The 23,359-nt window shown below is 32.7% G+C and overlaps 2 protein-coding genes across 4 annotated transcripts; both read left to right on the forward strand.

Annotated features, from left to right (window-relative positions):
• Positions 1–1,463: 1,463 nt before the first annotated feature.
• Positions 1,464–9,261, forward strand: LOC109807895 (nucleobase-ascorbate transporter 6). 3 transcript variants are annotated; one of them, XM_020370598.3, is made up of 15 exons: positions 1,464–1,618; positions 1,995–2,166; positions 3,102–3,199; positions 3,353–3,529; positions 3,991–4,091; positions 4,408–4,483; positions 4,563–4,622; positions 4,778–4,962; positions 6,614–6,710; positions 7,622–7,708; positions 8,034–8,092; positions 8,187–8,278; positions 8,388–8,465; positions 8,571–8,731; positions 8,812–9,261. In XM_020370598.3, the coding sequence occupies exons 2-15, from the start codon at positions 2,055–2,057 to the stop codon at positions 9,028–9,030; spliced, it is 1,602 nt and encodes a 533-aa protein (XP_020226187.1). In that variant the 5' UTR covers positions 1,464–1,618; positions 1,995–2,054; the 3' UTR covers positions 9,031–9,261. The 3 variants fall into 3 exon arrangements, with proteins under 3 accessions (XP_020226187.1, XP_020226186.1, XP_020226188.1); XM_020370597.3 differs by having other exon boundaries at positions 1,546–1,705; XM_020370599.3 differs by lacking the exon at positions 1,464–1,618 and adding an exon at positions 1,728–1,948 and having other exon boundaries at positions 2,039–2,166.
• Positions 9,262–14,956: 5,695 nt separating this feature from the next.
• Positions 14,957–16,570, forward strand: LOC109808935 (uncharacterized). Its single transcript, XM_020372136.3, has 3 exons — positions 14,957–15,436; positions 15,555–15,688; positions 16,185–16,570. Exons 1-3 carry the CDS (start codon positions 15,133–15,135, stop codon positions 16,302–16,304), a joined length of 558 nt encoding a protein of 185 aa, XP_020227725.1. The 5' UTR covers positions 14,957–15,132; the 3' UTR covers positions 16,305–16,570.
• Positions 16,571–23,359: the final 6,789 nt, after the last annotated feature.

Raw genomic sequence — 23,359 nt, forward strand, 5'->3', positions numbered from 1 at the left:
GGTCGTTACAAAGTCAATGAAAAATAGTTAAATTTTACTCTATTCTATCTTTATTATAAGATATTTTTAACTAAATGATATATATTAATATAAATAGTCATATTAATTGATTTTATTAAATTTATACAATAAAATAATAATTTACCAATTTTACTATTTTAAATTATCATTAAAATTCTATGAGAGGGGTGAAAATATTACTCCATATAAAGACTTATGTACCTATATTAATAAAAATAATAAATGATAATTGAAAAATTAAAAAAATAAGAGAGAGAAACACATACTCTCACAATTTTTAATAAAATAAAAAATAAAAGTAAAAATAATATTTTGTAAAATTTATAAAAATTTTCTAAAAAAAAATCAACAATTTATTATAATTTTTTATCTTATAATAAAGATAGGAGAGTAGTTAATAATGTCATTACTTAAATTTTTATTCTAATAAAACTTATAGAGTGAAGTTGTATTAATAGTAGACTAGTAGCTATATTTATTAACATTGTTGATAAGTCAAAAACATAATTTTTTTTACTCAATAAACATGATTTATACTATTAATAATTTAATAAATATATGTTACATTAAAAAAAAGAGTGGATTAGTCATTAATAAATTTACAATAAATAATAATATAAATAAATATAATCAATTAATATATTTAAAATAGACTTTTAGTTCTTTTAAATAAGACCAAATCAATAAAGACTTATGTATCTATATTAATAAAAATAATAAATGACAATTGAAAAGTTAAAAAAATAAGAGAAAGAAACATATACTTTCACAATCTTTAATAAAATAAAAAAAACTAATATTTTGTAAAATTTATAAAAAATCAACAATTATTCTAATTTTTATCTTATAATAAAGATAGAAGAGTAATTAATAATGTCATAATTTAAATTTTTATTCTAATAAAACTTATAGAATCAAGTTGTATTAATAGTAGAACAGTAGTTATATTTATTGACATTGTTGATAAGTCAAAAATATAAATTTTTTCAATCAAGAAACATAATTTATAGTATTAATAATTTAATAAATATATATCACATTAAAAAAAGTAAACTCATTAATAAATTCATAATAAATAATAATATAAATAAACATAATCAATTAATATATTGAAAATAGAGTTTTATTTCTTTGAAATAAGAACAAATCAATAAGAAAAATAACCCAACGGAAAAAATAGTATTTTTCTTTTGATATGTGAAATCATTAGATAATGCCACGAGGGCGGGCATATGCAGCTGTCGCAACCAAAGGACAACAGCGAAAAATATAAATGAAAAAAACATAACATAAATGTAATACTTATTTTTCTTGTCGGAAAGTAAAATTAGAGTTATACATTAGTGTTTTTGGAGTCAGCTATCCCACTAGGTGTCTTCAACGTAGCGAGGAGATTAGATACTGCTGTCGATGGTGGATATTCAGGACAAAAAAAAAAAGAGTTATACATGAGAGAGACAACAAAAATACGAATACAATAGCTGTTACTAGAAGGATGTATACACCTAGAGTGAGATAGAGAGAGAGAAAAAAAAAAGGACTCTAGTAGCTGGTAGTAGACATAATAGAAAGAAAGTGAAGAAGGAGAGAGAGTGTGGTGAGTTCATTTTCATTTTTGATAGTCTTTCGAGTTTTGAGTCTGCTTTACTCAACACTCTACACTGCCCTATAACACCACCATCTGGTTTTTCTCTCAAACCATTTCTTTCTTTCTTTTTTATTTAGTGGTTGGTGTGGACATCCTCAGTTTTTGACTTTGATTTTGCTGCCTCAAAGCTGCTTTGAATTTATTTTCTTTGTTAAACTTGGCAATTATTGTCCAAACTATTACTAACTACAGAGGAACTCTCTAGTCTGCTACTCTTGCTTGCTCTATCATTTTCTGCTATTATTACCCAAATTCCATTTTCTCCCTTTATTTTATTAGGTGCCTTTCTCTTTTCCTTCTTACTTTTGACTGCTTTTCATTTCAGATTTGGGGTTTGATTCATTGGTTCTTGCTATTTGTTGTTGAAAGTGTGTGAAAGAGAGTTATGGCAGGAGGTGGGGGAGCTCCAGCACCTAAGATTGATGAGCCACAGCCACATCCACCCAAGGATCAGCTTCCAAATGTTTCTTACTGCATTACGAGTCCTCCTCCATGGCGTGAGTTTCTCTCACCATAGATTCCATCATTTCTCTGCTCTTACTTTGAACCTGATTCCTTACCCATATGGTATATTTAAAAGCATGTTTTGCCATTCTGCCTTTACTTGTTTTGCGCATGCTGCCCTTTTCTTAATTCTTTAAAGTGGCTTTCAGTAAATTCTTTCCTTTTTGTTGCTTTGATGAGATAAAGATATTCCACTGGAAAATTCAACTTATTCTTAAACTGATTGTAATTTTGTGTTCATCAAGGCATGTGGAAGAAATTTAAGGGGATCAGGGAAAAAATAGTTATTGGTTGTTTAATTCACGGGCCATGCCTCATAATTTTTCATTTTTCTATTTGTTTATCTGAGGGATTGAGTTCTGGTTTATGAAAGTCAAATAAAAGTATTTTTTTTTTTTCTGATTGGAACCAATTCGATGTCCTATTTGGCTATTTCCAATTGATTGAATTTCTTTTAAAATTTAAACCTCTTTTTTTTTTTTTTTTCCTTCATTCTTGCAACTCTGTTGTAATTCTACATTTGTATTGAGGCTCTTCCCAGTTATTTCCCGATCCGGGTTTGGTACTTTACAGACTATTTTGATATTGCTATTAATTCCGGCTCCTGGTGTAATAATTTTAAAATATTTTACCAGTTATTAATAAGTTTTTCTTTTCTTTTTTTGGAAAATTTATTATTCATTTATTGAATTGGGGACGTTTTGTAACGTCGCGTGCAGTCAACACTCATCAACTTCTGATTGAACAATTTGGATTTTATGGATAAATTAAATGCCGTATTCTAACATCACGCCAAGTAGTTGAAGTTTTAAAGTTTAAGTATCTACTTCTTCCCTGGGCTTATGTTGTTGAAAATTTGACTAAGATAGTATCTGGTTTTCCTTTTCTTCTTTAATTTGATGAGAAATTTGGTGTCATTATGATGCAGCTGAGGCCATACTTCTTGGTTTTCAACATTATCTTGTGATGCTCGGTACAACTGTGCTAATTCCTACTGCTCTTGTTCCTCAGATGGGAGGTGGCAATGTAAGAATTAACAAATTAAATATACTTAAAAATACAATTTTAAATGTCATATGAAATAATTTTGAAAGGGTTATCTGAACAATTGTAACTATTCTCCTAGCCAAAAATTATAGATATAAAAAAAGGAGAAAATTGAAAGTCCATTTTTTGCAGGAGGAGAAGGCAAAAGTTATCCAAACACTACTCTTTGTAGCTGGAATTAACACATTGCTGCAAACTCTGTTTGGAACTCGATTGCCTGCAGTAATTGGAGGGTCTTATACTTATGTTCCAACAACAATCTCTATTATTCTTGCTGGCCGGTTCAGTGATGAACCAGATCCTATAGAGGTTTTGTATCAGAAAGATTATTTTCTATAAATTGTGTGCGGTTGATATGTTTGCTAAATAAAGGCTTCCACATGATTTGCAATCTATATCATCTTTTACCAAATTTATGCTATAAGTGTCATCAAAGACTAAACTGTGCAGTGCTTGATTGTATTTGAAATAATAAAAAACATAATTTTCCAATTAGGGTTGAAATCAATACATTACAACTGTGTAAACTGTAAAGACCAAGGTCTTGGATTCAGTTCCTGGTGGGCTTGTGGCATACCTTTACATTGTGATGTGACAATTTATAGAAGAAAAAAAGAGTGTAGTTTTAATTCATGGAGCTGAATATGACATTGGATCCTGATGTTTATTTTATGGAATTTCTTGATCACTATTTTGTTTTTTGGGTGTACATGAACAGTTTAATCACTTTCTTCCAATGCCTTTTGGCTTTTATTTTTTCTTCTATTCAGAAATTCAAGAGGATAATGCGGGCAACCCAAGGTGCTCTTATTGTTGCTTCAACTCTTCAAATAGTACTAGGCTTTAGTGGCCTTTGGCGTAATGTTGCAAGGTTGGTCTCAAGTTCTTAGTAAGTGACTGTGATATATTTTCTTGGTCTTCATATATGGTTGAAAAATGTCTAAATTTAAGTGTAATCAAGATTCAGGGTTGTATTTGACATATATGCTCATCATCTGTTTTTACTCCAAAATCCAAATTGATTTTATGTTTGGAGTACATATTAAATTGATATGCTTGAATGATTTGTAAGATGGAATTTTTATCAACCATGTATTCCCCATAAGCCAAAAAGCTTAAAAGAACTTGATAATCCGCTGATTGAGTGTAATATTCCCAAGTGATGCAAGTTCAACTTCTTTCTTCAGGTTCTTATGTCCACTTTCAGCAGTTCCTTTGGTATCTCTTGTTGGTTTTGGGCTTTATGAGTTGGGCTTTCCTGGGGTAAGTACATATTTAAATTGCTTGGGTTCAAAGCTCATAGATAAAAATAATTCAATATTGATGCCCAGCTTTTGTGTAGATTGCTAAATGCATAGAGATTGGACTGCCAGAGCTTATATTGCTAGTATTTGTTTCACAGGTAGAGTTCTTCAGTGTCATAAACCCAGTGTCTACATAAAATAATCTTAGAATCATGATCTCAGTTCATTTTGTTCTCTTGATTTCTTTACTTCTATGTCATGGTGGCTGGCTTCTTTGAAACTTTGTTGATAACAGTTGATGGTTTTCATGCAGTTTGTACCCCATGTGCTACATGCAGGAAAACATGTCTTCGACCGTTTCGCTGTTCTATTTACAGTTGCAATTGTATGGCTATATGCTTATCTGCTCACTGTTGGAGGGGCCTACAACCATGCTGCACCTAAAACACAGTCAACCTGCCGCACTGATCGTGCTGGTTTAATAGAAGCTGCCCCATGGTTAGTTTTGGACTTTCAATGACTATTTACTCTAAATGGTAGTTTTTTTCTTTATTAGCTGATTATTTAATTACCAAAATGTCCTTAAATTTGGGTAATATTTTACTATGCTATTTTATTTCTGTGATTGCATCATAAATTTAGAAATGTACCTTCAATTTTTGAAATATAGTAAACGTAGTTCTTATTACTCCGTTAGGATGTTGCTGTAACAACACATGGAAATTTGTGACATGGATGGCATGTGGCAGCCATGTGGCTGTTGTAATGACAGACAAGTGACTCAAATCTAAATTGGGCATAAAAATTCTCTAGTGCCTGCTCCTTGATATCATTTGATAACTAACATGGTTCCAACACTAGAAGCTCTAACTCAACAGCCTTTGCAAAACTCTGCTAATGACATGGATAAGGCTCAAATTTCATTGGTATTGACACAATCCTTGGTTAGACCCTTTGGACTCGACTGTCAAAAAAATTCTCCCCATGGGATTTAAAGATTTCAATTGAGTGAAGTAGTGTTTTTAACATCAACTCTACCTAATGCGTAACCTTTTTGGGTAAGGTATCCCAAAAGGATTGAAGAGCTGTGACATCCCTTGATATTTTTTGCCTCATTATAGCTGAAATTGTGCAAGGGTGAAAAATCTCAACCTTGGCTTGGATATTGAATAACTTATCTAGATACCACCAACATGTCGTTGGTTGTAGTGAAATTGGGTTCAAATCTCTTAAGCTAAGTCTCATGTTCAAGCCTTATGAATGAAAAAGAAAATGGTTGGGAGGGGAACCTCCACTAAAGGTGTCCAACTTGATTTTCTGGTGGAAATTAGTTATCAGCAAAATTAGTGGATACTTCACACCTATAACGTGGTGATCTAAAGACAAACAAAAAAACTTATCTAGACACCCTTAAGGCTTTTTGAAGGTCAAGTGAAAAAGGGACTAACCACTGAACATGTCTGTACCAAAGAAATTTAAGGTCATATCTTGATATGAAGTTTTGCAGAGTTTGTTGAATTAGAGGTTCAAATGTTGGTTAGTGAAGGGTGTAAAGGAACATGCATTTTAGGTTTTTGACTCCAAATTTATATTCGAGTCACTAGTCTATTGTTGCAGCAGACCACGTGTCATCCATGCCACACTCATATGGGATATGTCCACATGTTGTTAGAGCAGCCACTCTTACAAAGTGAGTAATAGGGATTATTTTCAATATATTTCAAAAGGTGGAGGACATAAACCACTATTTTTAAATGCAAGGATCAAAATCACATTTAATTTGACCAATTTACAAGAACCAAGATCAAGTTTGACAATTTTACATGGACCAAAAAATTGAAAATTACACGTTGACACATGCCATGTGTCAAATATGTTGCATGTGATAGCCGTTAGCCATGTTAGCATTTAAGAAAGACAAGGACTAAAACCACGTTTTTTAAAATGCAAGGACTAAAACTAATTTTAACCAAATCTTCAAGGACTAAAAACACATTTTACCCTTCCATTACAATAATTAATATTATTTCAGTTGGACTCTTGCACCATTGAGATATTATTTTATTGTTATAGGGTAATTTACTATTTAGTCAAGGCTTTGTGACTTGAAATTTACGGAGAAGTATTCTATATTGATTTTGGGTTTTAGGATACGAGTTCCATATCCATTTCAATGGGGAGCACCTTCATTTGACGCAGGTGAAGCCTTTGCCATGATGATGGCATCCTTTGTTGCTCTTGTAGAGGTAATTTCTTTCTTTAAGTCATTTATCTCTCTCTTTTTAAGTTGGAATAATAATTCTTTTTTTATTTATTAATTCTTATAATTCTTCCTATGCAATAAGTATTTATTTTATTAGCTTTTGTATTCAATACTTCCCTGGCTCTTCCAGGAATTCTTTTAGTGCATTGCAGCTAGACATCTAGGATAACATGTCTGATGTTTCTTATTTTTCCTGTTGACCGTTAGTGAAATTATCCTGCTTTCTTAAATTAAATTTAACAATCTAGTAGCTTAGCATCATGGTTAGGTTTGTTTGTCTTTTATGCCTCCTTAGAAAAAAGCATGTAGTACTGAAGTAAGGTTTTTAAAATTTAACCCTGAGGAATTTTTATCAGTAGTTTGGCAAATGTAAAAAATGGCTGATTTTTTCTTGAATGGTGATTGGAAATTGTAAACAATATTGATAATGCTACCTACTTAATGTAAATAATGGCTTTATAAGATAACTTCAGCAACAATACGAAAATAATTACTATATAAATCACCATAAATTAGGTTGGAGATTGTTTGGTTTGCTAATGAATGGCCGGAAGTATAGTACAATGTAATGGCTTCAGATGGTGGGAGATTGATCTAAATTCTTGTTTCTTAGTTTATAAGCTATATTCAACCATTGCAATAGATATTACCTTTGTTTGCAATTCACTTGAGGTAAACAGTAGTAATTAGTATGTAATTTACTAAAATTTGGCCCTGCATGTGGTAGTGTTACTACATGCACGATGACATACTGACCAAATATTATTTGGCTTCTGTAGTAATGCACTAACTCTCAGTGCTATGCAGGTGCTACTTGCTAGTATGCATTTTCATTGGATAGTACTGCTTCACTAGAATTAATTTATACACTAACAATTCATTTGTTACAAGCAGTCCAGTGGAGGTTATATTGCTGTTTATCGGTATGCAAGTGCCACACCATTACCGCCATCTATTCTTAGTCGTGGCATCGGTTGGCAGGTAACTAATAGCTAGTACTTCTGCAATTATATATCTATAAATAAGTTTTATTGCAATTATAAATAGAAGAAAACTTAAATCAAGTTCCTTAGATCCCTGTCATCTAATTTTCAAATTAATGACACGTGGATGTATTTTTCAATATTAAATATCCTCCATCAAAAATATGATTCCGAATAAGAAAAGATAATCACATTTCATTATCTGATTTAAGAATTTGATGACAAAGATATAAGGAACTTAATCTAAATTTAATTCTTACAAATATAGTACTAGTTTAAAGTCAATTGATAAAACTGATGATTGTGCAATTTATTCTCTTCAGGGAGTTGCCATTCTGTTATCAGGATTGTTTGGAACTGGCAATGGATCCTCTGTATCTATGTAAGAATAAAGTCATTCCGTTTTAATACGAAACTCCAATTTAGAGGAAACAGCTTCCTTGTTGATGAAAGATACTTGTTTGGTTTCCATATAGAGAAAATGCTGGTCTTTTGGCTTTGACTCGTGTTGGCAGTCGAAGAGTTGTGCAAATATCTGCTGGTTTTATGATTTTCTTTTCAATTCTCGGTGAGTTGAAGATGAAGCTCGATCCAGTGCATGTAATTTGAATATGTAATTTGTCTTAACCTAGTGCATTTATTCCCATCAGCTCTTGCTAATTTTTCTTTTTATGCAGGGAAATTTGGAGCTGTTTTTGCCTCCATTCCACCTCCTATTGTTGCGGCACTGTACTGCTTGTTCTTTGCTTATGTTGGTATGCGTGATTTAATATATACTCATAAGACATTCAAACTTTTGACTTATTTTGATACTTGCGATAAACAGCATGTAATGTTCCACTTCCATTCATTATTTGTAGGAGCTGGGGGTCTAAGTTTTCTTCAATTCTGCAACCTCAACAGTTTTAGAACAAAGTTTGTTCTAGGCTTCTCAATCTTCTTGGGCTTGTCTGTGTCACAGTACTTCAATGAGTACACAGCAATTAATGGTTTTGGTCCAGTTCACACAGGAGCAAGATGGGTATGGAACTATGGATCTTGGATTAATTTGTTCTTTTGTCATGAATTCACTTACACAAACATTTTTAATGTACCTTGCAGTTCAATGATATAATCAACGTCCCATTCCAATCAAAAGCATTTGTTGCTGGTTGTGTGGCATATTTCTTGGACAACACACTACATAAGAAGGAAGGTGCTATTCGGAAAGACAGAGGAAAACATTGGTGGGACAAGTACCGATCCTTCAAGACTGACACAAGAAGTGAGGAGTTTTATTCACTGCCTTTCAACCTAAACAAATACTTCCCATCTGTGTAACTGTGCAGCTGAGTTAGTAAGGGGGTTTCATCGAATATTGTTTCACAAAAGGCCATGATTTGACTTGTAATAATATGAGATTTGATCTTATTACAGGTTATAGTTATATGAAGTCCTCTTTTGCTATATAGAATATTCTAGAACATTTGTTTTATTGCTTTTCATTCTGTAAATGCTGACTTGGAAAATGGATTCACTGTAACTGTAGTAAAGTGCGCAATTTATTTATCATTCATTATGTTCACTTTTATAATCTTTATTTCATACAGTGCATTGTTTTTAGCTTATTATTTTTTTTTTTGTAAATTGAAAATTTGAGTATCTACGAGACTACAAATACGTGACGTGATGGTTTCAGATTACTTACCTTTTTGGGAAATGATAACCAGTGGGGCCGAAGCACAAAAGAGGAAGAATTACATGGGCATTATCAAAGGGATTGAGTACATATCCAACAGCTGAACTTAACATGTATTAGATCTAGTATATTGTTTATATTTGCGTTGCATTTGATAATAAACGTGGGAATTTAGAATAAAAATTTAACTTCCAAGATCATAGCAAAGAAATATTATTAAGCGCCAATCAGAGACTGCAAATGTAGATAGAAAATGAATGAAAATCTCCAATATTGTAATCTTTTTGTTTTGCACAATTCATGACATTCCTAATATATGAGGGTTGTTTCCATGTAAGAGGAGATTATTAAATCATTGCAAATTTGCATAACCATTGTATCAATATGACACTAGTACTATTTTATGGTACAATTGATTTTGGAAGAAATATCCACCGACCCCAGCATTTGGCTTCGTCATTCATTGCTAATCTCTTTGGGGTAACACTGAAAAATACAACCTAGCGTGAGCCTTCGAAAAACTGATCCGAAAATTATTCTACTATTGAAACTAAAACCATAACTCCATAAGTCATAATGAGGAGCAGGGAAAATGACCACCCCCTAATCTGGCCCAACATTATTAGCTCACTACATATATTGGTTGTCTATGATTATTCGCATCTTTCTTCGATTTGATGGGTAATTTAGGAGTTAAATCTGACTTTTGAGCGTAATATTTATATATGATAGGTTTATGGTGTTTGCGTTAAGCAAAGGCGAAAATTTAATCTCAAAGAAGAAGAAAAGAACAAATGCAAAGGGCTACAAAATAACAAGAATGAAATAGAAGCATCACCTTGAGATCAATACACATCTGGCTGAGGCCTTGACACGTGTTGGCTAGAAGCTGCAATGTTGTTTTACGGTTCCTCATGGGGAAATTGACCTTGTAGGTGAAGAGCATGGTGACAATATTTGTTCTAGATACATTATACATTGTTCCAAGTTGTTGTTATTTATTTATTTATTTATTGTAAAAAATTTAAATTAGGATAGACATAATCTCATTTAAGGTTAGAATTAATCACTAACTTTTTTAAAATTATCACATCATCATCAATATTAATTTACATGTGAGGATATAAAACACAAGAAAAATTGTGTTTAATTTCTAATTTTAACTAGTAGGAATGAAAAGACTTATTCATATGTGTCATTATTGCATAACTATTTGTTTTAAAAGTTGACAAGTGAACTTGTCTTTGGGGTTAACTAAGATGAGAAAAGTTCAAATTTAGCAACATTAACTTAAATAAATAAAATAATAAAAATTATACCTTTTCATTTTTATAAATTAAGCTATTAAACATTATATTTAAGTAAAAATGGATAAATTATATATTTTCAATTTTTTCTTCCAAAATTAATCAAAGGAGCAGAAGATTTAGCATGTACACTACCATTTGAAAGAGTGTTTTGAATTTATTCATGACACATCCCGACAATGCTAACGTTGACTGGCTCTGTATCCATGACCAATTTGTTTATGGTCAAAATCACTAAAGAGGTCAAAATAATTTATTTATATATAATAATGATAGTTTGGATTTTTTTGAAAATTTAAAATTAATTTTACAGTAAGTGCAAAAATAATTATATTTTCAATAATTTTTTTTAAAAAATTTAAAATACATTTCAATCACACGTTAATTTTTTAACGTCATTTCTTTTTCGATCTATTTTCAACATTAACTAGAACCCAATGGGATTGGCCAAATGGAGGGATGTTAATTAATTTTATCAAAATATATGGTGTTTCTTTTTAATCGTCAATTCTTTAAAAAGTCTTGTTCAATTTTTAAGTAAAGTAAGGTATTTTATAGTGAAATATAATTTTTTAATAAATAAATTTTCACACACAGTGATATTTAAATTTTAAAATAAAACTATTTTCTTTTGTCAAATATACTTTATTTTCTACTTATTTCTTTTATTAATTTGTTCCACTCAAACTAAAAAATAAACAAAAAATAAAATCATGAATGGTAAACCTAAATATAAGTAAATCTTAAATAATTTTATCTTATTTAATGTTATCTTCTCTTAAATACTCTTCAATTAATAAGATTTTATCTATAATTTTTTTTATATTCTTAATACCAATTTCTAATGAAATGTAATATAAGAAAAAAGTTATTTTTAATTGAGAATAACAAAATTAAATGATGTTAATGAATTTTAATTAGTGCATAAGTAATTTATTTTATCTTTTTTATCGTTTGTTTATTTTGTTTATAATTGAGTATTAGTTTGTTTACATACAAGTTTAGAAACACTTTGTGAACTTCTCTAAAATATTTCCTCTTTTTTTTCGGTAGAAAAGTTTTTAGAAACATTTCTAATTTGTATCCAAACAAGTTCTATGAAAAATTATACATTTATAACCAATGCATTTATTGTAAAGTAAGAATAAAAAAAAAAGTATAATAGAGTTAAATAGTTATGTTGTCATGCATTAACAGTAAAAAATAGTTTTGCACTACTATCTACTAATAAAGTATTACGATTGATACAATCTTTTATGTGTTTAATATAAAAGTCAATAATTTACTATAAATAATAGTTTTTAATTAGGTGACAATGTAAGATTACTTTAAACGTCATTGTATCATTTATTTATCATATATATTCAAGATTGTTTTATAGAAAGTATAAAAGGTTAGTATATTTCTTGATTTTGGTATAAAAATCTTGAAGAACCATTTAAAGGAACAGTAGTAAATAATAGTCTTAGTGAAGATATAGATAGATTTGATCCACGATATCCAAGAAGAAGATATGCATATGCTAGTTGATTGTAGGAAAGACAAAGCAGAAAATGAGTTTGTGAAGTTCCATAGGCATAGTCGACAGAGGAAGTAATGATAATGAATAATGATAGGTACAAGCAGCAGCAAAGTATCAAAACACGAATAATAATTTGGTTTAATAAAATAAGAAATATTGTAAAGGAAAGGAACATATTCTTGGAGGAGTTTAGAGAAATGGCGGGAGAGAGGGTGGGCCTTGAATCAGAAAGCCCGATTGGGATGGGACCATTTCGTAATCGGATGCTGCTTCTTTCTTTTGTAACGCAAACGCATTCAAACCAATGTATTCATTATATAATACACATATGGCTTTATGGATTATGCACATTCTCATTCTCATTCTCATTCTGCTATGATTATGAAAGAACACGAACATCCAATACAAGTGATTGAAATCTTCATGCATCTCTACATTTGGCGTTAATCATTGGCAGTGCCACTCAACTACTTGTTCTTGTCAAACATGCTACTACTTACCACTCACCACTCACCACATCATTAACATTTGAATATACACAATTATAAATCAATTAAATGTTTACGATAATGTTTTTTATTTATATTATTTGTAAAATAAAAAAGTGAATGTGTCGATCTTAATGGCATAGTCATGACTCATGAGAGAACACATGGGCCGTGTCCGTTACTGTGGCAGTGGCAGTGCCAGGCTATCATCTAACAAACTTGATGCATTTGTATTTCCTTTGGAATATAAGTCATTAAGTTGTATTATCTTAAGAGATAGAGACGTTATATACTGCTGCACTAAATTACTACCCTACATGATTACAAATAATTTGGGTCAACCAAAAAATTATTATTTCTTACGTATCTTTTTTTATAGAAGGAATTTGACAATTTTATTATTGATAATCAAGAAATACAATAGGATATACGATAAAAGATAGTGGGACTAGAATGAGAAGTAACTATCCTTACAAGATTAGTATCATGATAAATAATGTAATCCGAACCCCTACTTTTCCTTTTTATAAGCTTACTTTCACATTTTAATTTTAATAAATTATTAAAAATATTTATTATAATTACATTTAGATATAATATTGTCAAATACAATATCAGCAAACGAGCAAATTATTAGATTTTGTTATTTTGTGTACTAAAGTTTTTATTATTCGCTAAAAAATGCCACTTATTAATGAAAAATAAAATATGGGGTAATATAATTTTTAATTTTGTGTTCATTTCAGTGTCTATTTTTTTCTTTTGTTTGAATTCAAAGCAGATATAAATTAATTCCTATAACTTTCTAAACGAGTAATAAAAGTTTTCAAATAATTAGGTTAATTAATACATAATTTTTTATTTGGACCTTCTAATTTTTTTAAAAAATTAAATCTCTAAACTAAAAAAATTGTAATTTGCTCTTTTACCATCCTATATTTTTTAATCGCACTATAAAAAATTATCACATAAATATAATATACACACTCTATAATGACACAATATTTATCATTAAAGATTACTTTTACCTACACAATATATATTTTCATATTATTAAAAATTATAAGTATAGATTATAATGATACACAATATATTTTGTTGATCTTATTCAGAATTAATACTAAAATTGTGAAGTTATAATGCCATATGCTAAATATATTTATATCTACATATATTGTATTTATAGTAATATTTTTTGTATATAATTATATGTAATATTTTTTATTTTCTAAGGTTAGGTCAATTTACAAACCATGAAATTTGACATGGAATTCTTTATATTTTTGTACTTAGATAATCACATTAGATTACTATTTCATGTTACTAACATTAGATTTTAATCTCTATCCATAAAAGTCTTATTAACCCATAATTATTATTATAATTAAAGAGATTATTGAAAAATTATACAAGTAAAGACAAAAAGAATTAAGGGAAAATGAAACAATAAATAGAAGAAGAGGTTATATCTACCAATAAATCTGATAATCTAAGTTATACCAAACTTGATTCTCTTAAACAAAATTTCAGGTTCAAATTTTATATATATAAAAAATGTGATTGAGAGATAAAATCTTACTAAATATAATTAACCAAATTTTTTGATACATATTACTCATCAATAAAATTGATAAATATCCTATACTAGTAACATAATTATAAAAAAAAATTGAGGTTATAACTATGGTAAAAAGAAAAATGTTGGTATACTTGCATACCTGATCAAACATGTCATTTGTGAACAATTATTTTTTCTTGCATGCAGCATTGTTGTTAATTTAATGGCCACTTTTCTTTTCCTCCTTTGGAGTGTAGTGGATGGCCACTGTTCTTGCGTCAATGTCGGAGTTCTGAAATCCAAAACGTGAAATATAAAAGATTATACCCTATACCTATAAAGTATACTATAAACTAAACTAGGGTATATAACCTAGGGCCTAGGGACTAGGGAGACATGACTTGGGTAAGTGGGTGACATCCATGGGAATGAATTACCTTATGAACAGTGACATTTCATTTACCCTAAGATGGTAGACCACGAGAATGTAACGTCTTAGAGGTGCACATCACATCACCTACCCTGCCAAGGTCCCCTTCACTTTAGTCTGTTTCCTCACCCCTCCAGTGTTGCTAAACACTTTCACTACTTCTCTTTCATCTTTTTTTTTTGTTTTTTTTTTGTTCGACTCTATCTTTTCTTTTTCCCAAAATCTATCTTTCTACCACCCTTTTTTAATCTTACACTGGTTAGACTTAAAAAGCCTCATCAGCCACTATTTATAGGTCTCCAAGGATATCACTTTGTTTGCCCCTCCAATACTTGTGGCTGCTATAAATATTCCAGTGAAGTACTTCAACACTCCCTTCTTCCAAGTTCCAACTTCCTTGTTATTATCCTCTTTTTGTTGTGTGTTTGAGAGTGAGAGAATGGGGAATTGCCAAGCCATTGACACTGCAACTCTAGTCATACAACAACCCAATGGGAAAGTAGAAAGGTTGTATTGGCCTGTGAGTGCTAGTGAAGTCATGAAGACCAATCCTGATCACTATGTTGCTCTTCTTATCTCCACCACATTGTGTACCTCCAAGGACAAAGAAAATTGCACAAATAAGAGTGATAACAACAATATCAACAACACCACCAACCCTGTTCGTCTTACCCGAATCAAGCTTCTCAAGCCAACAGATACCCTTATGCTTGGCCAAGTTTATAGACTCATCTCAGCTCAAGGTTAGTTCCAACTTTCAGCATCACCCTTTGACTTTTTAGCTCTTCTATGTTGTTCTTTCCCCTTAAGAAGTTTTATGCTTTGTTCCAAATTTGAACCTTTATGTGCTGCTTTTTTCAGAGGTTATGAAGGGTCTTTGGGCAAAGAAACAAGCAAAGATGAAGAGAAACTTGTCAGAATCAGCACAAAAGCCAAATCTGATGAAGGAAAGGACAGACAAAGCAGCAAGGAGGACTGAGCCGGAGGACAATCAGGTAAATCTCAATCAAAGTTTGGTTTTTAGTGTCTTTACCTCCCTAGTTGTTTATGATTGTTAAATTTTCAAGAGCAGGAACAGCTTGAGTGGTGCTTCATGTAGTCTTTCTGCTTATTGTCAATCAATTTTTAGTCAAGCCATATCTTTTTTGTTAACAGTAAATAGTTGTTGGAGTGTTTCTTAAAAGGGTTGGTTTTGCAAATTGATTCAGATGTATTTCTACTAACTAATTAATTAAGGCTTTACTAGTTTGTTTGGGAACTTAATACTTCGTAATTTTCATTTTCTTGACCCCTCTTACTCCCTAATGGCTGAGATGTGTACATAAGAAAATTTACATGAACCAACCAAGTGTTGAGTTTTAAGTTTAATTGCAAGGAATTATATTACTTGATTTTATTGAAGAAAGGGAAAGAGAGAGAGTTTTGTTTAATGCTAATATGTGTTAGGTGCTTTCACCTGTTTAATTTATATTTTTGAATTATGATTTTCAGGAAAGCAGACCTGAAAGACATGGGTCAAGGACTAATTCAACTAATAATGGTGTTAGTGCCACAGCTAAGTCAAGAACATGGCAACCCTCTTTACAAAGCATCTCAGAAGCAACCAGCTGATCTGTGTTTTCAATCTTTCCCACATGTGATGTGAGAGACAGAGGAGCAATTGGACGCTCAAACTACCAAAAACTAATTTATCCCTCTCCATGATTGCTTAGATGTGTGGAAATTAAATATAGTACATTCAGGGAAGCCAGATACAACTGAGAGATGATTAAATTCCCTTCGGTTGAGCAACTGGGTTCATGCATAATAATTGTGTATAGTAAAGGTTGACATATTGGACATCAATTAATGTATTCAGATATTACTTTTTAGTGTAATCACCCTTCATCATCATCACAAATTCATCGTTATTCTTGTGTCATTTTAAAGAAATATATATGTGGCTTAAAACGCATAATACATTTACATCAGACAGATAATTACCGAAGATAAAACATATAGCAATAAATTGAACAAGCTGAAGAGTAATCCTCGAACAAAAAGACATTTGTAGCTTAATGTTAACTACTACTGGAACATGAACAACTTCTCCGATCAACTATATAGGTTGGCCTCTTTTCTTCTCCATAATTTCAGGAACTAAACAAGTTCGCCACCAGATCTACATCCTGCTAAATATATAAAAGAATAAAATTGAATGAGCCAATAAAGCACGCAATTTGCACAAAACTTTGTCCATACCATTTTATTCTACAAAATTTCTGATCTATATATTTACTCCGCCAAAGTCGGTATGAGTGGATGATTCCATATTATTATGAGTGTGATTTATAGAAGGTGAAATTTACAAAAAAAATAAAATAAAATGATACAATGTCTATACAAGTATTTACATTGATGTGTAGACAGATAGTGTAAAATATTTGCCAACAGGGGTTGGTACATCTAATTGAGTCTTACACTCACATTAGTTGTAATACGGATTTAATTATGGTTTTTCTAATCTTAATTTTTCTGAACCATAAATAAAAAGTATTGTAAATTTTTCTTCTAGATGTTGACGTATGGTTATTGTTACTATTTTTTAGTTGAAGCTTAACCGCAACTCTCATATTCAATAACCAAAAAACTATACAAGGCATTAAAAAAAAATATTTGAACAGTTTTGATGTATCAACAAATAATTCAGAAGGGGCAAGAGCAGTTGGTTGTCTCCAACTACTTCTGTATTTTAAAAATTGTAAGAATGACCCTTAATCAGCTTGAAGAAACTAGTATAGTAGGATAAACAATGTGTGGAGTCCAAATGAAAAGTAAAAGGAGTGATGAGAAGGAAGATGGGACACAACACAACACAACACTAGGTTTACTTTAAAACACTTGCAATCAATGTGCCTGTGCAGTTTATCACTTTAGACACCCATGACACCCCAGGGATATTTTTTGTTGCATTAGAAGCAGAAGAATTTTTTTCTCGTGGCCCATTGCATTATTCGTGCCTATACTTTCTTTCTGTCTATTGCTTGTAAAGCAAAAGACCCTTTATTTTCCTTTGTCTTTTTTAATTGTTTTCTTTCCCTTACTTAAAGATATTGCATAAACTCAGGTTAAAATAAAAGAAATAAAAAACTATAGAATAGGACAATTGCAACCAGCTCACCACTCGTGCACTTCCTACACATGAATTTTAGTTGCACTGCACGAGGGGTCTCAAGATTCCATCATAGACTACATAGAATTCCTTCCACAAGGCCCACCAATATTTGGCTTCTTTAACTTTTCTTTCCAAAATGCTTTCTCATTGTTTAAAAAATCCATAACACGAGCCACTGTGTTCTTTCATTCTTGCTTTTTGTTTGTCTATTTGTTTTTTCACTTTATTTTCCTTCTCTATGATGAACAATCATGGAGGATACGCATAGATATTCGAGCAAAACATGCCTTTCCTCTTTCCAGATTGCAGCTATATATGTTTGGGTCATTAGTTTGTATTATCTCTTTCCCACAAGAATACTAGCTAGAGATGCATGTATGTGATATACATACCTGAAAAAGAGGAAGTGGATGTCTATTTTGTCTTTAATTTTTTTAGTTTATGGTTGCAAGCAAATTCAATTTAACATTGCTTGGGCTGAAAGTGTATATGTGCAGAAAGAGACCAATCATAATTGGACAGAAGAAACCAACAGCTAGTAAACAAATTAAGAACCGCCTTCAAAGTTTGACTGATAATGTATGATTGTTAGATTTTTTTTCCCAAGTGACATATACCCCTTAGCAAAGCGTGTATATATATGATGAAGCTAACTTGCATGCCCTTCATTATTAAATCCTTTTCTTTGTCTGCACCATATAATCAACTAAATAAGAAAAGTGTTTATAATCTTTGTCTTGGGAAACAATCCCATACATAGGGCAAATAGAGTGGTTGCGGATTACTCGGCCATAAACATGTTTACAACTCACACGCGCAGTTATAAATCTCATATTGATTGACGATGTGAAATGATATCATGATTCAAGTTTTTTTAGATGATTTTTGAGCTTTTCTGTTGCGGAAACGTCTAGCAAATTTTAAACCAAAAGCAAAACAAGAAAGAAAGAACACCAAGAATTTAACGAGGTTCAGCCAATTATGCCTACTTCCTCGGACACTACCAAATATATTTCACTAAGAAATATTACAATAGAGAGAGAAGAGAAAACTACAAGCCTTAGAAGTTACAAATGAACTTGTAGTTGGGATGATTTCAAAGTGAAGGGAAGGGTTTCTATATATAGAACCTAAGGCACTACACATTCCCAAACCTATCCAATGTGGGACTAATTTGGCCACATCAAAAAAAACTTATTCGATGTGGGACTAAATTTGCCACACCATATTCAACAAATCTCCACCTTGGCAAATTTCATATTTTCAAATCTCTCATCTTTGATAGTCTCTACCAATGCAGTCTTCAAATTTTGATAATATTAATCAAGTCCAAACAGTGTTGGAACTTGATTGAATCTACTACCTTTGTCAATATATCAGCTGGATTCTCTGTGGTCCTTATCTTCTGGATAGCCACTCCACCTTCTTCGATAATCTCTCTTATGAAGTGGTAACGAACATCAATATGCTTCGTCCTTGCATGGTAAGTTTGATTCTTTGCCAACATGATTGCACTTTGACTATCACAATGCACCTTCACATGCTTTTGTAGAATTCCTAATTCACCAAGCAACCCTTGAAGCCAAATTGCTTCCTTCACAGCCTCTGTCAAAGCCATATACTCTGCCTCTGTTGTAGACAAAGCTACAGTTGACTGTAAAGTAGACCTCCAACATACCGGTGCTTTTGCCAAAGTAAAAACATAGCCAGTAGTTGATCGACGATTATCCAGATCTCCAGCATAGTTGGAATCACAATATCCAACCACATTTTGACCATCTTGTTCCTGCTGAAATACCAAACCAACATCTACAGTGTTCAGAATGTACCGTAGAATCCATTTCACAGCTTGCCAATGCTCTTTTCCTGGATTATGCATGTACCTGCTCACAACCCCTACTGCATAAGAAATGTCAGGCCTTGTACACACCATAGCATACATTAAGCTTCCAACAGCGCTAGCATATGGAACTTTAGACATGTAGGCTTTCTCTGCTGCATCTCTTGGAGATAAATTTGCACTGAGTTTAAAATGAGAAGCAAGTGGTGTACTAACAGGTTTGGATTCATCAGATATGCCAAAACGTTTTAGTACCCTTTTCAAATACTCTTTCTGAGTTAAACAAAGTCTTCCCAATTTTCTGTCTCTACTTATCTCCATGCCAAGAATCTTCTTTGCTTCACCAAGATCCTTCATTTCAAATTCACCATTTAATTGAGTTTTTAACTTCTCAATTTCCTCTTTGTTCTTGGAAGCAATCAACATATCATCAACATAAAGAAGAAGATATATAAAAGATCCATCATGCAGCTTGCGCAAATACACACAGTGATCGTACTTGCTCCTTGTGTACTTTTGCCTCAACATAAACTTGTCAAATCGTTTGTACCATTGTCTTGGTGATTGCTTCAATCCGTACAACGATTTTTCAAGTTTACAAAACATATTTTCTTTTCCAGCAACCTTGAACCCTTCAGGCTGAGTCATATAGATTTCCTCCTCCAAGTCTCCATGTAAAAATGCCGTCTTTACATCCATTTGAACCAGTTCCATATCCAATTGTGCCACCAAAGCCAACAGAACACGGATGGAAGAGTGTTTTACAACTGGAGAAAACACCTCATTGTAGTCAATTCCTTCCTTCTGAGCATAACCTTTGGCTACTAACCTTGCTTTGTAGCGCACTTCTGACTTGTCAGGAAATCCATCTTTCTTTGCATATACCCATTTGCACCCAATTGCTTTCTTTCCCTTTGGAAGATTTGCTAACTTCCAAGTCTGGTTCCTTCTAAGGGACTCCATTTCTTCGGACATGGCACTTCTCCACTTATCTTCTTCTGAACCTTTGACTGCTTCAATATAAGTGGTAGGAATATCATCACTTGCAACTGGAGATGCATAGGACACCATATCAACATAACGAGCAGGCATTATGGTTGTCCTCTTTGGCTTTCTTAATGCAATTGATTCAAGTTGCTGTGGAGGTTCTTGGATATGAACCTCTTCTTCATCTGACTCCTCATCTACCATAGGAGTTTTTTCTTCATCATTTGCTGGAAAAACAATCTTCCTTTCAAACTCCACCTGTTTTGGAGTACCATTCTTCTTTTGTTCTGTTGTCACCTTTCCCAACATGGTAGATTCATCAAAGGTGACATCCCTGCTAATGATTGTCTTCTTGGTCTCTAGGCACCAAAGACGATATCCTTTTACACCAGATGCAATCCCCATGAAAAATTGCTTTCTTTGCACGAGGATCCAATTTTGACTCCTTAACATGATAATAAGCAGTGCAGCCAAATACATGTAAGGAATCATAATCTGTAGCAGGTTTTCCGAACCATTTCTCTAGTGGTGTTTTGCCACCAATTGCACTTGATGGTAGGCGATTGATAAGATGACTCGCATATACAACAGCTTCAGCCCAAAACTGTTTGCCCAATCCAGCATTGGACAACATACACCGAACTTTCTCCAGCAATGTTCGATTCATGCGTTCTGCCACTCCATTTTGTTGTGGTGTGTGCTTGACTGTGAAGTGTCTGACAATGCCGCTTTCTTCGCAAGCCTTCTTAAATGGATCACTCGTGTACTCCCCACCATTGTCTGTTCGAAAATGCTTGATCTTTCGCCCAGTTTGGGTTTCCATCCTCTTTTTCCATTTAAGGAAAATTCCAAGCACCTCATCCTTAGTCTTTATTGCATACACCCAAATTCTCCGGGAAAAATCATCAACAAAGGTGACATAGTAGTGGTTTCCTGCCAATGATGCTGTTTTTGAAGGTCCCCACACATCAGAATGAACATAATCCAAAATACCTTTAGTATCATGGATAGCTGTTCCAAATTTCACCCTTGTCTTCTTCCCTTTGACACAATGCTCACAAAAGTCCAATTTGCAAGCCTGAATATTTTTCAACAATCCTTGTTTCATGAGTAAATTCAAGGATCTTTCACCAGCGTGTCCCAGCCGCATATGCCATAACTTGGCCGACTCCAACTCCTTCTCGTCACTGGATGCCACTGCTGCAGTTCCAATAATAGTAGTACCTTGGTAATAGTACAACCTATTATTTTTCCGAACTCCTTTCATTACCACCAGAGCTCCAGAGATTATCTTCATTACTCCACCTTCTGCGTGCACCATGAAACCCTTCTCTTCTAAGGCTCCCACAGAAATGAGATTTCTTGATAAACTCGGGACAAAACGAACATCCTTCAAAGTTCTGATTGCTCCATCACGATTCTTCAATCGAATAGAACCAATCCCATGTGTGGTAAGAGGAACATCATTTGCTGTATAAACAACTCCTTCTTCTAGTTCTCTGAAATCATAGAACCATTCTCGATTAGGACACATATGATTGCTGCATCCCGAATCAAGAAGCCAAGCACTAGAAGAGCTGGTTGAACCAGAAACAGCAAGTGAATAATCTGAGTCATCAACATACTCAGCTACATTTGAATCTGCAACAGTCTTAGATTGACCTTTGTTTTTTAGTTTAGGACAATCTTTCTTCCAATGCCCCTTTTCTCGACAAAAGGCACACTCATCTTTCCCAACTTTAGCCTTCGACTTCGATCGCTTCTTCTTTCCTTTCGCCTGGATCACCGGACGTCCTCTTGCAACCAAAGCTTCATTAGCCTTCTCTGAGCTATCTTTTTTGTCTTTTCTCCTCAGTTCATAGCTGTATAGGGCTCCACAAACTTCATTTAGAGACACAGCAACCTTCCCATGGAGTAGAGTTGTTTCCAGAAACTCAAACTCTTCAGGAAGTGATCCTAACAACATTAGGGCAAGATCCTCATCTTCAAAAGTCACGTCCAGGTTTAACAAATCAGCAACAAGCTGATTAAAACTAGTGATGTGATCATTCATTGTGGCACCAGGAATGTAAGTGAACCGAAACAGCCTTTTCTTCATGTGAAGTTTATTCTGACTGCTTTTCTTCAAGAACTTTTCCTCCAACTCCGTCATCAACTTACTAGCAGAGGTCTCTTTGCAGAATGCATACTTCTGCTCTCTTGATAAGCATGACCTTATTGTACCACATGCCAATCGATTGAGGGTCTTCCAATCTTCCTCTCCCATACTTTCTGGTTTCTTTCCTTCAATTGTAATGTCTAGACCTTGCTGAAAAAGAGCATCTAGAACCTCACTTTGCCACATGCCGAAATGACCGCTGCCATCGAAAATCTCTACCATCAACCTTGGATTCCCACCAACAGCTCTTTGCAAAATGCTTGAAGAAGCATTCAAAGTTGATGATGTAATTCTAAGTGGATTTTCTTCGTTTGCCATCTCAGCTCAATTTGAACAGAGGTTTAAAATTTGCTAAATGTCAAATAATAAAAAATCCAGGATTAAGGAAAAATTTTCTGATGTGCCGACTATAGAATACCTACAGCGCACAGAGCATAGTGTTTTTTCCTTAAAATAACCTGGCTCTTGATACCAATTGTTGCGGAAACGTCTAGCAAATTTTAAACCAAAAGCAAAACAAGAAAGAA

The sequence above is a fragment of the Cajanus cajan genome, chromosome 5, assembly GCF_000230855.2.
Source record: "Cajanus cajan strain Asha chromosome 5, NIPB_CcT2T_4, whole genome shotgun sequence".
Classification (NCBI taxonomy): domain Eukaryota; kingdom Viridiplantae; phylum Streptophyta; class Magnoliopsida; order Fabales; family Fabaceae; genus Cajanus; species Cajanus cajan.